This window comes from Columba livia, chromosome 7 (assembly GCF_036013475.1).
Source record: "Columba livia isolate bColLiv1 breed racing homer chromosome 7, bColLiv1.pat.W.v2, whole genome shotgun sequence".
Classification (NCBI taxonomy): Eukaryota; Metazoa; Chordata; class Aves; order Columbiformes; family Columbidae; genus Columba; species Columba livia.
Genome location: NC_088608.1, coordinates 35,270,480 through 35,289,174, shown reverse-complemented (window position 1 = coordinate 35,289,174; position 18,695 = coordinate 35,270,480). Strand labels below are relative to the sequence as shown.

At 42.6% G+C, this 18,695-nt stretch overlaps 1 protein-coding gene across 25 annotated transcripts in view; it reads left to right on the top strand.

The window, feature by feature from the left end:
- HDAC4 (histone deacetylase 4) overlaps positions 1-18,695 on the top strand; it is a 228,949-nt gene that overhangs the window by 154,022 nt on the left and 56,232 nt on the right. For 10 of the 25 annotated variants that reach the window (XM_065069250.1, XM_065069252.1, XM_065069248.1 and 7 more), the window contains 5 exons: positions 1,709-1,840; positions 4,763-4,875; positions 9,427-9,543; positions 10,422-10,620; positions 14,041-14,255. In XM_065069250.1, the coding sequence (XP_064925322.1) occupies positions 1,709-1,840; positions 4,763-4,875; positions 9,427-9,543; positions 10,422-10,620; positions 14,041-14,255 (776 nt within the window). Of the gene's footprint in view, positions 1-1,708; positions 1,850-4,762; positions 4,876-9,426; positions 9,544-10,421; positions 10,621-14,025; positions 14,256-18,695 lie in introns of all 25 variants that reach the window. The other 15 variants (XM_065069241.1, XM_065069243.1, XM_065069244.1 and 12 more) reach the window with 3 other exon arrangements.

The window sequence follows — 18,695 nt, the reverse complement described above, 5'->3', positions numbered from 1 at the left end:
TGCATTCAGTCCCATGACATTTTATACGCAAATGCCCTATAAGATGATTCCTCCTTTGCTAGTGCACTTCATACTGCATTTTAATCATCATCTTGAGGAGTCTGACACATTTTTTAGTGCTCCCTTTATCTCTTGCTGGCATTTTTCTGTCCAAAACATTCATGAAAAGATCTTTTTTCTCACAAAAGTTTCATCAAAGAACTGTTTTGATGGCTTAACTTGAAGCATTTGATCTTGAATTCATCAGCCTTCTGATTTTTGAGCTCTGCAATTAACATTGTTGGGCTTGATCTTTTACATGACCCAGTGGTCAAAGCCAGCTGTAGGGAAATGTATCTGTAGCCAGACGTAGTTAATTCAAATCAGTTTGTAAACCCTATTTTAATGCTTCTAAAGAAATGCAGATTATTGGCCCTGGAGTGTAGGGAGCCGAGTGTATCGGTAGTTAATGGTAAGAGCCCAGGATTTGCTGGTTCAAAGGGATTAAGCTGCAGAGATGTTAAGAGGTTGAAGAAGGGAAAATATTGGGCCAGTTCACAAATCTCATAACTGTCAGGAGCCCTCAAGCGCCAAAGCAGATATTTCATGTATACTCAAGAGATGAGAAAGTTTGCAGAGAAAATCATCTTGCAGGAGGAATCTTGACTTAAGGCTTCATTACCTGTATAAAAACTTGATAAGCTGTGCCGTGCAAACGTGTTCGGTGTTGCCAGCTGTCATCAACCCAGAGGCATCAGGGGTCCACAGGAGCTCTGCTTTGACTTCTGGAGAAATTAAGTCTCAGTGTTTGGGTACAGCAGCAGTTTTAAAGAGAGTCTCTCAAAGGTGTGATGTATACAGAGCAAGTCAGACTGTGGTCTCAGGAAATAGATGTGCACCTCCCCTTGGCAGCGCTGAATTTTCCAAGTACTCGATGTGGTTTTAGATATGGTCTAACCTTGTGGCTGTGATGATGTGAGTAAGTTGCGCCCCAAATAAACAAACCTTCTCCTCCCTGGCATTAGCTTTGACCGTAGCCACACTCTCGTGCCTTTTCTCTTGAGTTGACGCTGGCTCCAGTTGACACAGGCTCATCTGACTCCAAGGTGAGTTGCTTCAGGGAGGTGAACCAGCAGGAAAACATTTACCTGTGTTCACTGTGGGGTTTGATTTTCATAGTTTCTTTCCCCCTCCTGTGGGGTCGGATGACTCCAAGGGTGTGGAGCTGCCCGTTTCAACAACACATCGCAGATAGCGTCTCAACCCCATGGTGATGCTCCATGCTGACCAAATGGCACCATCTCGGCTGTCTCACCAATTCCTGTATTGATTTTTTTCGATCCCATAAGATAGGTTTAACCACTGGCTTGGAAGCAAGTTTGGGTGGAGGTGGGAAAGCAGGGGATGAGGCTGGTGCTCTCTGCCCTAGTCTGAATGCTTCACAGCAGATTGTAAGTCTGTGTCTTCAAGTGAGAGAAGACATTGCAGGATGATTATTATTTTTCAATTAAAATGCTGTTGACTTTCATTGCCAGTGAATTCAGATATCACATAGGCCAGGACCTGTTCATTATGTTAAGAAGTCTTTGTTCCAAATATATGGTATTAAATGACTAATTTTGTTGAGGCTTCTGCAAATGCTGATCTGCAACCCAACCCTTCTGTTGACTAAAAAACTACTGAAATAATATTAACCAAAACACTGTTTGCTTTTCCTTTTTCTGTTCAGCGTCTGAACCCAACCTGAAGTTACGATCCAGACTAAAGCAAAAAGTTGCTGAAAGGCGGAGCAGCCCCCTCCTGCGCAGAAAAGATGGTCCGGTGGTTACTGCTCTTAAGAAGCGCCCGCTGGATGTCACAGGTATGTCGGGTAAGCGACACATCTGTGCTGGCAATGACGTACTCAATGAGATGTCCCTTTTCAAAATGAGCTCCTTCATCCGGCTCATTGTGCAGTCTGGATCTCTCCTGTGCCCCTCAATGTTGGCAAAGCCTGTGTGAAGTTGGCAGAGTTCAGCAGTGGGTGGTGCAGGTTGGCATCAGCATTGGTCCTTTGGGTACCCATCTATTGAAACAGCATTACCAACTCAATGAGATTTTTGTGGTTTAAGACTTGCATAGACAGATGGAGATATGCCACCAGAGTGCTGGTTGTTTGCTTGTTTTTCCAAGCATTTCTATGATCTTCAGCAACAGGTTGTTGAGAAATAAAGTTTCTCAAAGGTGATCCTATTAATATCCATGGGGAGGCTATAATTCATGGCTGTCGTCCTCCAGCAGTAAATGCTTTACAACTCCTGTTTGGTTTAGGCTTTGGGCAGGCTGCCATAGCTCCTTGTTAAGTAATTATGGCAAAGTTTTAAAACATGTAAGGCATTTATATATATATATGTATATGTATGTAGCTGGTATTTCTGACTACTTATTTGACAGTTTCTTGTTGAAAAATAATATTCTTCTGGGAGTAGAGTTTCTAAGCATGGATCAGAATAAAGCAGATTGTATAGATTACCGTAAAGTTAATTCTTAGCACCATCTAGGGATGCCTCTGTGTAAGTACCGCTACATGACAGCTTTTCCAGACCTGTCTCACTTTTAAGGCATGTTATCATCATTCAAACCAACTCAAAATGAGCTCCCTTTAGAGAGCTGGGTGGTTTTGGGGCAGCTGTGCACCACTCTGTGTCAGAGCCTCTCTGTTTGCAGAGGGAGTAGATTAATTCAACAGCTAAGCATAATTTATATCAGATCTGAAAATCAAATTGCCTTCACTCCTCAGATGTTGCTTTATGACACGCAGCTTTTGGGATAAATCAAGCCCTAACGGCTGGCTGTTTGGTCCCAGTAATGCCTTCAGAAATGCCAGTGAAAGCTCTGGCTTCTCACTGAGCATGGACCTGGTTCAAGAAGCCAACCTGGAGCCTGGCTAGAAAAATATCTGACTTGTTACAGTAAGAGGGGGGTTTTTGAATGGAAAATTTGAAAGAAGCCTCCCTTCAGGGAACACAAGTTGCATTTAATCCTTGAAGTATACATCTTCACAGAGTCACAGTTTGAATGTGCCAGGTACTTTTCCTCTGTCTAGGTAGTATGCATGAGATCTCATATGTTGCATTTAATGACATGGTCCCAGAAAAAGCACATATTTTCCATGCAATCAGAATATTTTTTCAAAACACCTAGGCTCTCCAAGGTTGTTTTCCATGGAGAAGTTAGTTGTTAGGTGCTCAGCTGGGTGGTATTCGGTGCTGAGTTTCCTGATAGCGAGATGCCTCCCCAAATGCACAGCAACAAAGCTTCCTTCTTAAAAAAATCAAATAATCTCTTTCCTGCTTTGGAGTATTTGCAAGGCTCAAAATAGCAGAGTAGTATGTACAGAAAAATGCCACAAAAGAAATTATCTTTAAAAATCCCCCAAACTGTAACAATTGGCTTTTATTTCTACTGGGGCATCCTAGAGCAATTATGAGACTGCTGCAGCTTGAACCATTGCAGCCACTGGGAGATTCTTCAGGCGTTGGGCTTGGGGAGGAGGAAAAGTTTTAATGTTATTTACCTTCCAAAATAAAAGGAGAAACACTGCAAGCTGTACCATACACCAGGTGAGAAATCTTCCGAGGAAAGTTTTCTGCCTGTTGCAATTTCATGTGCTCTTTCTGTTTGTTGTTATTTCTGTATCATTAAGGGAAGGACTTTGATTTCAGGCTGGTCTCCTCTGTGGTTCTGGTTAGTGAGTTCATAGGGAACATCTTGATAAAATATACAAAGCTGAGAGGATTTTCTGAGCGGTCAGGTGATAACAGAATTATTTGGGGGGATTAACTTTGCCTTGAGTCTTCCCAATGAGAAAGTGATTTACTCCCTGAGTGAAGAAGACTTACAAAACAAAAAAAAAAGCAGTGATTTGAAACAGATTTACTGTTTTGGACCGTGTAGAGTTTTGCCTGATTTTTGTAAAATGTGCTCAGCTATGACCACAGCCAATTGTCTGTCGCATCCCACGTCACTCAGATAGCTTTTAAATGTCTTAAAATGATTTAATTTGCCATCCTGGCAAAATATCATCCTCCTCAGTCAGTCCCCAGGTGCTTTTTGGGAGCTGTTGTGCTGTGCGAAGGGCAGCTCAAGAGAGGTCATGTTTCTCGGAGGACCCAGCACAGTGTGGGCTCTTCCCAAGTGATGGGGACAAGGACATCACACGTGGCCACTCGCCTGCACTGGAACATCTCGGTGCTTTTTTGGAAAAAAAGCAGAGGTCAGCTCTCATAGACGATCAGCGTGAGGGCTCAGTGCTGGCGGCGTATTTCCAGTAAATCCAGATGCACCAGAAGCCTGCATGGGAAAATGTCAGCGCTGAGATGGTTCTCTGTTTTTTCCAGCGTGGAGTCTGATGCAATAGGTGGCGAGAGGGTGTTGTTAGGGTTATAGGCTAAAGAGGGTGAGAGAAGGACTTCTAGAAAAATGAAGCAGGACAGTCTTCCAGTTTGGCCTCTTCAAGCCTTCCATGTCTTTTATTATCTTCCAATCATATTTAAAGCTATTTATAGACTATAAGAGAAATCCCCTTGAGGAGAAGACATAAATATGGTAAGTAGGTACTTGGACAGACCATTTGAAAGTGTTTGTTAGTTATTTAAGAGCCCTGGGAAGATTTAGGGGGGACAATGGGGAGGAGGAGGATTGCTTTCCTGCAAAACAAAATTCTCAAGGGGTTGTTATCTCTCTAAATACCATCGCGGAGATTGTTTGTAACGCTAAAAGTTGGTTTTGGATGTGTTTTTAGACTCTGCATGCAACAGTGCTCCTGGATCTGGTCCCAGCTCTCCAAACAACAGCTCCAATAACATAAGCGCCGAGAATGGAATTGCAGGATCAGTCACGAGTATTCAAGCAGAGGTACAGAGCCCTTCCTCACTCTGATTTTTAATGCTTGGGTTTCTAATCAGTTTTTGCAGAGTTTTAGGAATTTAGGCTCACAAACTGGCGCACAACACACTAAAAGAAAAGAGCCCAGATCGTGACTTGGAGAGGACTTTGGGAATTACCTCTCAATCTGGGCTGACAGGATGTGTTATCTGTTTATTAAATCTAGTTTGAGCCAGCTCACAAGCTGCTTGTGGTAACTTGTAGTGGTTTTGTTGTGAGGAGAGAGTAAAAATAAAGTGATTAGCAAGGTAAAGCTTGAAGATAGTTTCCTGGTCAAATGCACGTATTTTAAAATTTGGGTAATCTGTTCTCATATATCATATATAGGATGAATTTGTTCTGCACAGTAGGTTAGTCTAAATATGACCAAACAAGAACTGGATTAAAAGGGGCCAGTTTAACCTTTTCCTCTCCACTTAGGGATTTGAAGGGTTGGTGCCTGATGCCATTTGCTAGTTTATAAGCTTATGAGCTTTCACAATCACTTGAGGCATCTGCTGTGGGTGTCAAGGGCAGGGTGTTGGGCTGGGTAAACTGGGGTTTGGCTCAGCACAGCAGCTCCCGTGTCCAGGGTTACTGACACCCACCTTTTTCTAAGGGCAGATTTTGGGGTGTGTGCCATGTTAACTGACTCCCACTATAAACCTCGCATGTAGAAAACCGGTGCGGTTGTGTAATGTTCCTGGGGCATTTCTTTTTATCCCGCTTACCATTAGCTGTTCTCCCCATGAATGTGGTGTCTGTCTTAACATCAGGACTGTTAAAACAGGCCTGGGCTTGTTCTCCCCAAATTGTCATTTAGAATTGAAAAGGGCTTCTGATGGTATAAATGTAAGCCCTTATTGCTTTCTAGTTTTGTAAAGATTTTCACTTTATTTTTGTTTCTAATGTAGTGAAACAACATTTAATATGGGGAATATGCCTCTACTCCACCCTCTCCCATTCCAACACACGTCTCCATCCACTATAGTCTACTGCAGACCTTACAAGATTTAGGCAATTATTGTAAGGATTAAGATGGTGTAAGGTGGAGTCTTCACTTGACACTGGCAGCAGAAGCTGCTGCAGAGAGACGTGGCTCTTGCAGCAGAGCTGGGAAAAGGTCTCTTATGTACAGGGTCATTTATTTGGTTTGCAGAACTGAAGACCAGCTGAGCCGAGGGCACATTTTGGGTCCATTTGTGTCAGCCCCAGGGGGACAAGCGCTGCGTTACCGGTTTTGCTGATCCACGAGCTGTCAGTCCTGTCTATACTTAGCAAACTGCAAATCCTCAGTTACTGCTCATGGAAAAACTAGAGGATTTAACAGTTTATTGTGATATAAACAGAGCAGACAGCTTCCCGCAAGTCAGTGTTAGCTCATGCAGGTGAATGGGAAGCTGTAGTACTCTCCTTAACCATTTTATTTTTCAGCTAAATAATTTGAGCTAATCACCCGTGGCTAAACCACCAATACCTAATAAAATGGACACAGAATATAAGAAGAACTCTTTTCATCAGCTGCTTGTAATGCAGCGATTTTGTAACTTGGGCTGAGACAATTTGGAGAAAAATCCCTGTACTGCCAGAGCTTTTCCCTGGGAGTTGTCTTTGCCTCTTTTCCAACTGTACTGCAGTGGGCAATTCACAGCGATGCCGCAGGAAAGAAGCATGTTCATCCAGAATTTTTAAAAGAGCAACATTAGATGCACCATCTCCAAACAACCTATGCAAAAGGGAGGAACAAAAACAAAATGTAGTTTGAATTTCCCTGAAAATAATGTCATGAACGTCAAATGAAAATATGAAAATAATAAGGTTCTTTTCACCTTTTTATAATTTTTGGAAAATAGGAAAAGTACTACATACAAGTGATTGTACAGTTCCAATTTTAAAACTGCCCAGGACTGTGCTAAGTATATTGGCTCATTGCCATCACAGAGCAGAATGAAACATAAATCACTGTGTGATGGCAAACAGAACATTGATAACCTGTTGCACAAACTGTTCTCCTCCCAGCATCTCAGGCGTACTTCAATGGCTTAGCAAAATGTCCTAGTCCTTTGCATTGGTTTTGGGGGAAAAATAACTCTGCACTTTGTTCCAGCATATCATGCTGTGTCGTACTGGCCGATCCATTTGATTGTAGAGGTTCATTTGGTAAAAAATAACTGTTCAAGGTAGGGTTTTGGTTTCTTTAAGATCTTCGTTAGAAGTCATATTACCTGGTAGCCCAAGCGTTGGAGATTTCTTTAATACCTGTTTACCAGGGTTTATCATGTTCCCACTTCTAAATATTTAGAAATATTTAAACACTTGTGAACAAATAATGTTGTGAACTTTGTGTTTCATCCTACCTTCATATTTTACTTTAAATGAGAAATATGTCTCTTTGCTTCTTGGTTTGCTAGGTCACCTCTAGAACCATTTCAGATACATTCGAAGATGGTATCTGAATTCATTAAGTTTCAGTGCTTGCCTTCAGTGTGGAAAGACTGCAGCTCTCTGCTGCTTTTTAAAATAGACAATATCTATTTTTAAATGCTGTTTTTTTAAATCTAAAGGTTTTTCCGTCTCTGAAAAGTACATGATATTTATTGCCATTGCAGTTGATACAAGAGTATAAAAAGTACTTGACTGTAGACGAAAATTGTACATGCTGAAATTGTTCTCTTCTGTGCAATTCAAAAAATGTTTGTGTACCAATCTGTAGATGGGATCTATATGTTTAAAGTGATTATAATGCTCTTAATACTATATGCTGATAGCGTCAAGCTGCTGCTTCTCGGTTTTTAAAAAAAATCCCCAGGAGAATATTTGAGGCACAACTATAGAGTATTGGTTGTTCAAAGAGAAAATGGATGTAGTTTTGTTCCATTTATGATAACAGTAAAATATTTCATTACTCTGCTGGCAATAACTATCTTATTCTCAATGTGGCATGCTAACATTATGTAATTTAAATTAAAGCAAAATTGCTAGTAGTGCTCAAAATTACTTGGAAGAAGTTGTGTGTGGGTACGTACAATCTCGTGTCCTTACCAGGTACCGCTCAACAGCAAAACGCTCCCTACAAATTTCCTCCTTTGCGGCAGCAAATTGTAAACCAAGATCTTAAAAGCAGATTTACTCTTTCTACGGGAGAACTGTTCTCTAATATATATTTTCAATAAGCTTGAATGACATTAATGAAAGCACAAGAAGGAGAAAAGAAGTAAGAAAAAAAACACTCTGCAGATGAAATTTTGCTGAACGTCAGGAATTTAGACTAAGTTGGACACTGGGAAAATGACTGGAGAGTTAGTGGCGCATTGAAGAATCCCATAGAAAAGGCAGCCCACTGTCTGGTACCGGTGACATAGGATTGCTTTTGAAGATTGTTTATTAAAAATGTTTGGTTTTCACTATTAGTTCTTCTTTTTTTAAGTTTTGCCTTAGAGGCTTTGAGGGAGAAAAGTAGGATTTCATTATCCAGTAACCATTTCATTATCCTGTAACCAAGGAAATAACCTGCAAAATCTCATTGACTTACAGGACTATGAGTTTAGGTCTAAAATGTGTAAAGCCATTCTTCAGATCTCTGTTACATCAATATAGGTTGTTCCATAGTGTAATATTAAGTTAATCATAATCCATTTTTTCACAATAGCACCCGAGTTAAACAGTAGAAATTCTATAAAATGTCTTTTTGAAAACTGAACTCTATTTAAGTTGTAGAATCACTGGCAGAGAATTCAAGGTGATCAGAACACCTGTTTCGTAACAGGAAAATCAGGCGTTTTAAAATAATCCAATTTTTTATAATGTGTTTTCTAGCACATATTTCAATTCAACCTTGTTTTGAAATTAAAGGTATTTTTACTTAAGTGTTCCTGCTTTAAATGGCCATAAGATAATTCAGTAAATCTCTCATTTCACCCTGAAAATGAGGAAATAGCTACATAAATGCAACTTTAAGGCTTTTTGATGAAATTTTGAAGTCTGATTTAAGTTAAAGCACACTAGCAAATAGCATAAATTGTCTGTGATTTGCTGAAGAGAACAACAGCAATTGTAATGCCATTTTTTTTTTTAAGTAATCTGTTTTAGCTTTAAAAGGGCACGTACTCGAGGTGGACAGGTAAGCTGTTAAATCTTCTTTGCAAAAGGTTTTTGCGGTGGCGCTGCGTGAAGCGGAGTACCGGTGGGGACACAGGGACGATCGCTAGTCTCCCAGGAAGATCAAATAAACCGTGAAAGGTCTCTGTGTGGGGCAGTCATGCTGGTGTCAGCTGCAGAGCGAGATCGTTCTTGTGTTGGTTATCCTGGTCTCATCACCTCTGTGCAGACACAGCCGCACCGTTCAGGGCAAGCACCTGGCCTGTGCCTATTTAGGCTGGATCTGAAGCACAGCTTAGCTCGCCCGTTCAGTATTTCTAACATCAGCAGCGAAGTTACACACTCTGTACATTTCTGGTGTGTCTTCACAGCAAGTGTGCTGTGTCTTTGGTTTGATCTGTGGCTGCTCTCTCACCAGGAAAATGTCCTTGATTTTGTTTGCAGACCAGCCTGGCTCACAGACTTGTGAATCGCGAGGGCTCAGTAACGCAGCTTCCGCTCTACACGTCTCCGTCTTTGCCCAACATCACGCTAGGACTACCTGCAACTGGCCCTTCCAGCGTAAGTGATGGGGGATGCAGCCTGTGCTGCCATCCAGAGACCTGGACAGGCTGGAGAGTTGGGCAGGGAAAAATTTAATGAAATATAACAAGGGAAAGTGCAGAATCTGTCATCTGGGCAGGAACAACCCCACGTTCCAGTATAAGTTGGGGAATGACCTATTAGAGAGCAGTGTAGGGGAAAGGGACCTGGGGGTCCTGGTGGACAGCAGGATGACCATGAGCCAGCACTGGGCCCTTGTGGCCAAGAAGGCCAATGGTACCTGGGGTGTATTAGAAGGGCGGTGGTCAGTAGGTCAAGAGAGGTTCTCCTGCCCCTCTACTCTGCCCTGGTGAGACCATACCTTGAATATTGTGTCCAGTTCTGGTCTCCTCAGTTCAAGAAGGACAGGGAACTGCTGGAGAGAGTCCAGCACAGGGCAACAAAGATGCTGAAGGGAGTGGAGCACCTCCCTTATGAGGAAAGGCTGAGGGAGCTGGGGCTCTGGAGCTTGGAGCAGAGGAGACTGAGGGGTGACCTCATTAACGGTTACACATATATAAAGGGTGAGTGTCATGGGGATGGAGCCAGGCTCTTCTTGGTGACAATCAATGATAGGACAAGGGGTAATGGGTTCAAACTGGAACACAAGAGGTTCCACTTAAATATGAGAAGAAACTTCTTCATGGTGAGGGACCAGGCTGCCCAGAGGGGTTGTGGAGTCTCCTTCTCTGCAGACATTCAAACCCACCTGGACACCTTCCTATGTAACCTCATCTGGGTGTTCCTGCTCTGGCAGGTGGATTGGACTGGATGAGCTTTTGAGGTCCCTTCCAACCCCAAGTTGCTCGTGCTACTTTATCTCATAACCAACCCTGCTGTCAATTGTGCGTTTGCAGGGAGGATCAGCACAGCAGGATGCAGAGAGACTGACTATCCCAACCTTACAGCAGCGGATCTCTTTGTTTCCTGGCACTCACCTCACTCCCTACTTGAGCACTACAACATTGGAAAGAGATGGGGGAACTGCACATAACCCTCTTCTGCAACACATGGTCTTACTGGAACAGCCAACTGCACAAACGCCCTTAGTCACAGGTGAGCGCTCTGTAGGTAATGTGCAAAACGCAGTCCCAGCTGTGGAAAGAGAGCAAGTGGCATCTGTTGCGGCTTTTTGTAAATCTGTCTCTTGTACAAAAGAGATACTGCATCCTCTGTACATTCTATAGGTATAAGATATAACCTTCAGGATGCGTTTGTCAATATGTTGGATAGTGGCAACATTTTCAAAATCAGAGGTTTCCCATCTCGTCCAGAGGAAGAGGAGAGCTGCCTTGTCATTTTGGCAAAATCAAAAGAAGTAGTGTTTACTTCGTAAGTAAAGCGTAAGTTTGTAGGTCACAATTTAAAACTATATAGAGTCCTAACCACTTTAATCTAAGTGGAGACAAAAATGTGTCCTGTGATTACCCTTCCTGTTTATCACGGAAGTTTTCTGTTCTGTAGATGAAAGGCATGCATTTACACAATCTCAGATTAAAATACTTGCTTTGCATCATTATTATAAATGGCAAAAATGTGGCAAAATCAACAGCATACAAACAGATTGTATTTGTTTGTATATGTTACATTTGCAGTATGTTAATTGCTTTGAATCACTCCATGTGTCATATTTCCAGAATTAAATACCTGTGGGAAGGCGTATTTCTATAAATAGGGTTGATTCAAAGCAATAATCCCCAGTAGGATGCATTTCTATTCCGCAGCGTATAATGTTGGGACAAAAGATGTTCTGCATAAGTTGTAGACGTGTTGATTTTTATTTCTTTCATTCCATTTTTAATGGAAACTCTTGAGAGTTGTCCATCACTGAAGCATTACAGCACTGCTCAGTGGTTTGGCTCGTGTCTGATTTTACATTCAAATCCCAGGAATATATGTGGGGTTGTGGAAAGCTTATAAGCATGTACATATGGGGAAGCTGAAGCACAGAAGTGCGGTGTTTAGCCAGCACTCTCAGATCCATGAAATGGTGTGTGTGGGTTCCTTGAACCTTTTTGTAATTTTCTGTTGTCTCCTTCTGCCACGGTTGCTGTGGCATGACAAGGTTACCTGGAGTCGTGACGTGGCTCTTCACCGCTTGCCCTTTGCCCAAGGTCTGTTGATGAAAAGCCATTGGAGAAGACTTTTCCTCTTAGCCTATCACCAAAACTTTCTTCTCTGTTCATGATGGCTTTGAAGCACACGTTGGAAGAAGTGCTGTTCTGTTTCCTATTTGACCTCTCACAAAGCTTCCCTCAGTGTACAGCGTACCGTGTTTGCTTCCAAGTGTATTCCTTCTAGTCCACCTGCTAGTGTGGTGTTTGCAGAGTGAGTACAACATGTTATAAACCGACACTTAGGAGAAATACTCACAATGCAACAGAGCAACAAGAAGAAACACACGTTCCAGATGCAGCAACTGAAAGGGAGCAAGCTAACACATGGTCTCAAAAGCCCTAAGTGGTCTGGCTGCCAAACTACAGTTAGTACTTCTAACTTCCTTGGAAGCAAAGTGGAGTTTTGTTTATTCCGCTGGTAGCCTTCAGCTCTGGAGATAGTCTCCTGATGGCTGTAAAATGATCTGGCACGGTGGCGTGCTCTTTCTGTGCAGGAAGGTAGGTGTGGAGGTTTGATGAAACTAGAGCAGAATTCCTTAGGTGTGCCGATCCTGTTGTGACAGGTTACTCTGGGTAACATCCTTCACGTTGACACATATGTTCTGAGTAGGAACAAGACATTTCCCTGGAAAGCTTTCTCACAGGGGGACCTTGGTGATTCACTTGGAGGAAGATAATGTTCCAGGGTGTCCTGTGCCAACTGTGTAGGATCTCTTCCTCTGCTGTTTAATTCGAACTTTTGGGAAGAGGAGCTTGTGCCATAACAGAGATGGACCACATATTTCCAAATTATTCATATATTCATACATGCAGAGACATGTGTGCATGTGTGTATATATATATGTATATACACACAGAGACATTTATAAAGAAAGATACCCTTTTACATTTTTATTTACAGAAAAGCAAAGGGTGGGAGAAACTCAGACAATTTTTCCACAAGGAGGAAAGCTTTTAAATTAGTCAGATTCTTCCCCTTAGGGCAGTTCTGTGAATCACTGGGAAAAAAGAGGTAAAGTCTTGGGACCGAAATGTCAAGGTGTTTCTAAACTGCTGTATTCAACTGGCTGTAGATTTCTGGGCAGTTTCTCCCTCTTCTCAACCAAAGACTGAAGAAAGAGAAGATAGGACTTCTCTGACCCTTGAACTGCGCAGTATTTCTGAGTGTTACTGACCACTTGCACAGTCTGTAGGTTTTTTTATACAATGAGGTAAAACAAAAGAGTGCTTTTTTCCTAAAAGTGTGTGCAGCTGTATCTATATAAGGGAGACACCAGTGATGCCTTTCTGTCCCAAGGTGTAACGAGCAAAAGTAAAGGCGTATCTTCGGCTTTTAACTCTTGGGTTTAGGTTTGTGTTGAGCATGTCTGCATGTCCCAGCTGTCTATGAAGTATGTGTAGGTGTGTTTTCAGAGAGCAGAGCAAGAACTGGCTTACCCCAAGAACAGCTAAAAGACAGGCCCTTCCTAAAGACATGCCCTTACCAGAGCTCAGACGGGTATTTCACATGGTAGTCATCAGAGACACCTAAATTGCCAAGGGCATGTGAGTAACACAAGTTATCCCAAAATAACCCTATGTTTTCATTACATTACTAGCATGTATACACAGGACAGTGATGGAAACAATTCTAGGTATTTGTCATCATGGCCTCGTACCTTTCTTTCTATAGAAATAATGAAGACTGATGGCTCCCATGTTCCTGAAATGCTTCAAGGGAGTGCCTTTTTCCAACACAAACGTAGTCAGGGGTTTATCACATGGAAATTTTCATCCTTAGTCATTTCTGTGGGACAAGGTGTAGCACAACCAAGGGCAGATGTGCCTCCCTACATGATGTAGAGTGGAAAGCAGCTTCATCAGCGTCCATCATCCTTCAGCCCATCCCGTGAGCCCCCTGTAAGGTGTAATTGCTGAACGCTGCGGGGTGGAAACTTGGGTTGGTACTTTCCTAGAAATGAATGTGGGATTACTCCCATTACCAAGGCAAGCTGTAAGACATTAACTTCTCCACACTACTGCTGTGATCTTAATTTATGTCACCCACCAAGTAATGGGAAGGTCCATAAGGTATTGCTGATTTTAAGAAAGGAAACATTTCCCTAGGCTCTCTTGACTAAACAGGTAAGTAATTCAAAAGAAAGCAAAGTATTACTCCATCCAATGGTAATTAATTGTTATCTGTTCTCTTTTAAGGATGCTTCAGCTGTAAATGGCGAGGTGGCTGGTTTTAACGTTATATATCATTGTCACCATCAGCATTACTCAACAGACATTTTCTCCCTTCCTTTTTTTCTTCCTTTTTTTCTTCTCTGCTGTTTTTTTTCCTCCATATTATCTTCAGACTGGTATCTTTCAGGACTGCCCCTCCATGCACAGTCTCTGGTTGGTGGAGAACGGGTCTCCCCTTCAATACACAAACTCCGTCAGCATCGCCCGCTGGGGCGCACGCAGTCTGCTCCCCTTCCCCAGAACGCCCAGGCCCTCCAGCAGTTAGTGATCCAGCAGCAGCACCAGCAGTTCTTGGAGAAACACAAACAGCAATTCCAGCAACAGCAACTGCACATCAACAAGGTAGGCACGATGTTTTTAAAGTCCTTCCATGTACAGCACCAATCCCGACCTTAGCCAGCACTATTTCAGAGTTTTTTGGGCAGTAATGTATGTGGTCTCTGCCTCCATAACCAACTGGCCTTCATCCTTGAACCTCTTTTTCATTATTTTGAGAAATACATCACCAAGGTGAGGATCAGTACTTCTGTTGCAGACAGTGGCAAGACAATACAGTTCGAATTTCTGGCTTTCCAGTAATACTTTTTAAAGTTGTCGTTTGCTGCCGTTCATCCGCATCAGAATCTTTTGTCAGTTTTGTTAGCAGAAAATATAAAATGCTGTCAAGGAATATGGGGAAAATATCTACTCTGTGTATAGTCATTTTGAAAGGGAGAAGGAGCAGTAATACAGATTTGAGGGGAAAAAAAAAAGGTAAGGGATTTAAGGCATGACAACACCAGAAAATAATTGAAAGTGGAGATATTTGCGTTTACTGAAGCATTTTTCACTGGAATTACCTTTGGAAAGAGAAAAGCTGTTCCCATCTCCAGTCCAGATTCTCTAAACCATGACCCAATGTGAAGCATTGCAGTGTCCTTATCCATTTCTTCTGGAAATGAGGAAGGTATTGCTGTGCGTCCTGCAGAGGTTGTTTTGAAGATTAATTAGATGTGATTTGAAAATTGCTTTGAGGAAAGCAAGCTCTATGTTTATTATCTCGCTTTCTGTAAATCTCTTGGAGAACATCAGGTGAACGTTGCAAGGCACCATTCATCAGCGCACAGATTTTGCCATTGCTGTGTAGCCAAAATCATCTGTCAGGGCATCCCAATATTACAAAGAAGCTGAAACAAAGCTGCTTTGAGATGATTGCATTGAGTATACATTAAAATAGTCAAAAATCTATCCTGATCTTTTAGCCTATGGGAAGGTAAAAATTGCCTTTTAAATGCAACAGGTCTGATCACAAGTGGTTTGGATGGAGCTGTGATGTTTTACCCCATCTGAGGTTTTTTATCAGGATTTCCAAAGGCACAGTCTGTTGCTGGACTTGCAACATTAAACGGTTGTTGGGGAGGGGGAAAATCGATTGTAATCAGTGTGATATTTTTCTGACTCAGATTTGTACTGTTTTGAAGCTTTCTAAAGATTTTTTCAAGGAGTTCCAGTGGTGGCTTTGTTTAAGAACCAGGCAAATCCAGCAGCAGGCTTCAAGTTTGGTGGCAGGCAGACCTTTCAGTTTAATTTATGGTGGAGATTTCTCCAAATATTTTCACCGTTCCAGTCCTATGAGAAAATACAACTACCGAAAGCTGGATTTAAAAAAGAAAAAAAAAAAACCCGACCACACAACCCCCCTAAAACTTTGTTTATAGACCCGAGCTAAGGCAGGATGATTACACAAGTTACTGACGTCAATCATGTACTTCTGGATTGCTGCCACCACGCAGCACCCGTGCCAGCCCTGGACCTCATTCAGCCCCGCACACCGGGGTGGTGGGGACCTGCTGCTGCTGCCATGGAAATGTCCCTCACCCCCTGCTCCAAACACTCTTCGTGACCAAGATCACCGGGGCATGGGGCGCTAGGTAGGGTTCCTTTGTTCAGAAATAAACGTCAGCTCGGCGGTTTGTTTGTTTGAGGTTTTTTCAGGCTTTCCCGTTGCCAGCGCTTGTGAGCATCCAAAGACCTCGCCGTGACGTACCCACTGAACTCATTCAGACTTTCGCTCGGACCTCCCAGGAGCTGGAGAGCGTCTGTGAGCGAGTCCTCCCGCAGCGCTCTGAATCTCAGCTTTGTTCGGGCTGTGATCTATCGCATCCATAGCAGAAGCAAGCGGGGAGTTGGGGGGGGGGGAAGTATAATTAAACTGATTTCCCTGTGTTTGATTTATATAAGTAATGAGTTAAAATGGTTTCGGTACTAGGCGCTGTATGCGTGTGGCAAATTTATCCCATGGGATAGCATCCAAGTGCTGACATGGAAAAAGACTTTTCCCAGACGCATAGATATTTTAAGACCCTTGTGTGTAGGAGAGTAAGGACACAACTAAAAATAATGTAATGGATTGCTGCCTTTTAATTATTAGCATTAAACTATTACTTAATTATTATGGATTTCCTGTAAACAATAGGAGGCTGTTTTCAATTGCTTGTGGTTTTCCCAAACTGTAAGATTTTGGCCTTAAACTTTCCCTGTTAGGTGTCTACATCAGATCAAATTTTTGAGAAGATTACAGCCAAAACATGTCTTGCTGTTTCCAAGAAGGCAACTTGGGAAAAAAAAGTTGTTTTGCTCCTCATTAAAAATAAGAATAATAATAATCTGGGGGGATTTAAGCTGTGGTGCCCAGGGCTTTGGGGCAGTAACTTGGATTTGGACAAGCGAGGACAGGGAGGGTGTCTGGATAGGGAAGGAGAGAGCAGAGGGATGGGTTGGGTGGGACAGGTCCAAAGGAGGGACAGGGCTCCTTGGGGTGACTGGAGGGGAATGTGTTCCTCAGGGTGTGATCCCTTCCAGCACAGGCTCTGAAGTCTGTGGTCTGCCGCTGTCTGCAGCAAATTGGGAATTGCTTGAGTGTAGCAAAGCGCATGGTTCATCCTGCCCCAGAGGCAGCTGGAAATGAGGGTCCCAGCCCTGCTTATCCGGTGTTCTTGTTATCACCTCGTGGTGACATTTGCATTCAGACCCCCCAAAACTGGGGACAGAAGAGACATGCATGGAAAAAAAGTGCATTATCAAAGTGCATTATCACTGAGCACTTAATCTAGGACATGGGACATGTCAAGTTACCCATGCAACTCTTGCTCACTTTTTCTTTTCTTTCGCATCTTTTTGATCCAGTTTTTGACAATCAAGTGGTACCTCTTTTCCAAGAAGTCTCAGTGTAGTACAGAGAAGGGTAAGAGCGAGGCTGCTCTCCGGTGGCGTGCTGCCTCATTTGCTGCAGAAATCAGAAGGCACGTAAGGAGTGGGTGGGAGAGGGAAAGAAGGGACCTTAGGGCTAAGACAGCTTGATGCCATGGCAAGGAATTGTCTTTCTCCTGTCTGTTGTGTCCCACGGGGTGGATGGGACAGCAGCAGTACGCTCCGCTTCTCCGGGCCTTTTGCAGGACTGGGAAATGGGGCTGCAAACTGCAGAGGTGTTGCTCGCGTGTCTAAAACACATCATCTTAAAATCAGACGTATCATATTGAAACCCCCATCCAGTGGCGTTTCCTGATCTCTGTCTCGGCTGTGTGTTTGATGGCATTGAGCCGCTCCCTGCCTGCTGTTGAGTCATTGTGAACACAGACGTACTAATGTTTGTAGAGCACTCATGCTCTAGTGATCACACTGCAAAACCCCGTGTAGAAATCACCAGCTCTTAGTCTTGAGAACCAGGGTTTGAGACATCAGGTAAGATTCTGGATAAGATACCAGATCACTTCTCATTAATTGAGCTCTGTGCAACCTTTGATCTGAATGAGGTATGTACCCTAGAAGAGTAAATACTAAACAGTCCTGAAAATACAAGCTATACATTAACACAGGTGAACAGGAGAACGGACCAGGAGTTGTTTTTCAGAGGAGCTCTGCTGGGTGAAGGGGATTTTTTTGCCATATGATAAATATATGCAGCAATCCCGACATAGTTTCATCTTCAGCAATTGGTTTCTCTGCAGACTTCAGTCTCTTTTAAGATGCAAACTTTAGTCTTTTGTGTATGAGAGGAGCTGTGATATGCCCTGTGGCGTTTGGGGAGGTATTCTTGTGGTGACAACAAACAGGTAAAGTCAGAGCGCGTTTCTCTGAGCCGACTCCAAGTATTTTGAGTTATAGGTGATAGCTTTTCAGCATGATACATCTTGAAGCAGCAATTCTCTTTGTAAAGAGAAATATGCAAGTGAGATTGCTGTAAATTCTGTGCCAGAAAGCTCAACTTTTTACCTTTCCATAGTGAAGATGAGTGTTTTGGCTTCAGTCCCCTGGATGTATAATTCACAAAGCCGTACTAGAACAGATAATCGCAATTTTATTCCTGAATTGTACTGTTAAGCAGATTAACACTCAGATTCTGTGGTCTAATTATGGTTCTTCTGAGTAAACTCCATTTTTAGCACACTCTGGAAAGTGAGGTGTTTCTCCTGCTGTGGCATATATATGGCAACGTATATATACCAGACTACAGTGCCTCAACTTGTCTGGTACAGCAGCATTGGGTGGATACATTTTTATTAACACCTAGAGTTTAACCTTGCTATTTCCTGATTTTTATTTTTTTATTTTCTGGAACACGTTAACTGTTTAGCCTCAAATGACTCCTGGAGTAGCTTTTCCTATTGAAAGTTTAATTTGTAATATTAGAAAAATACAGTGTGTTAGGTTGTATTGCACAGCATTCGGGTAAGGCTGTTAACCCTTTGAACTGTTTAAGGGAAGTCTGTTTTAGAGACACCCAGACATAACAAGTATTGAAGT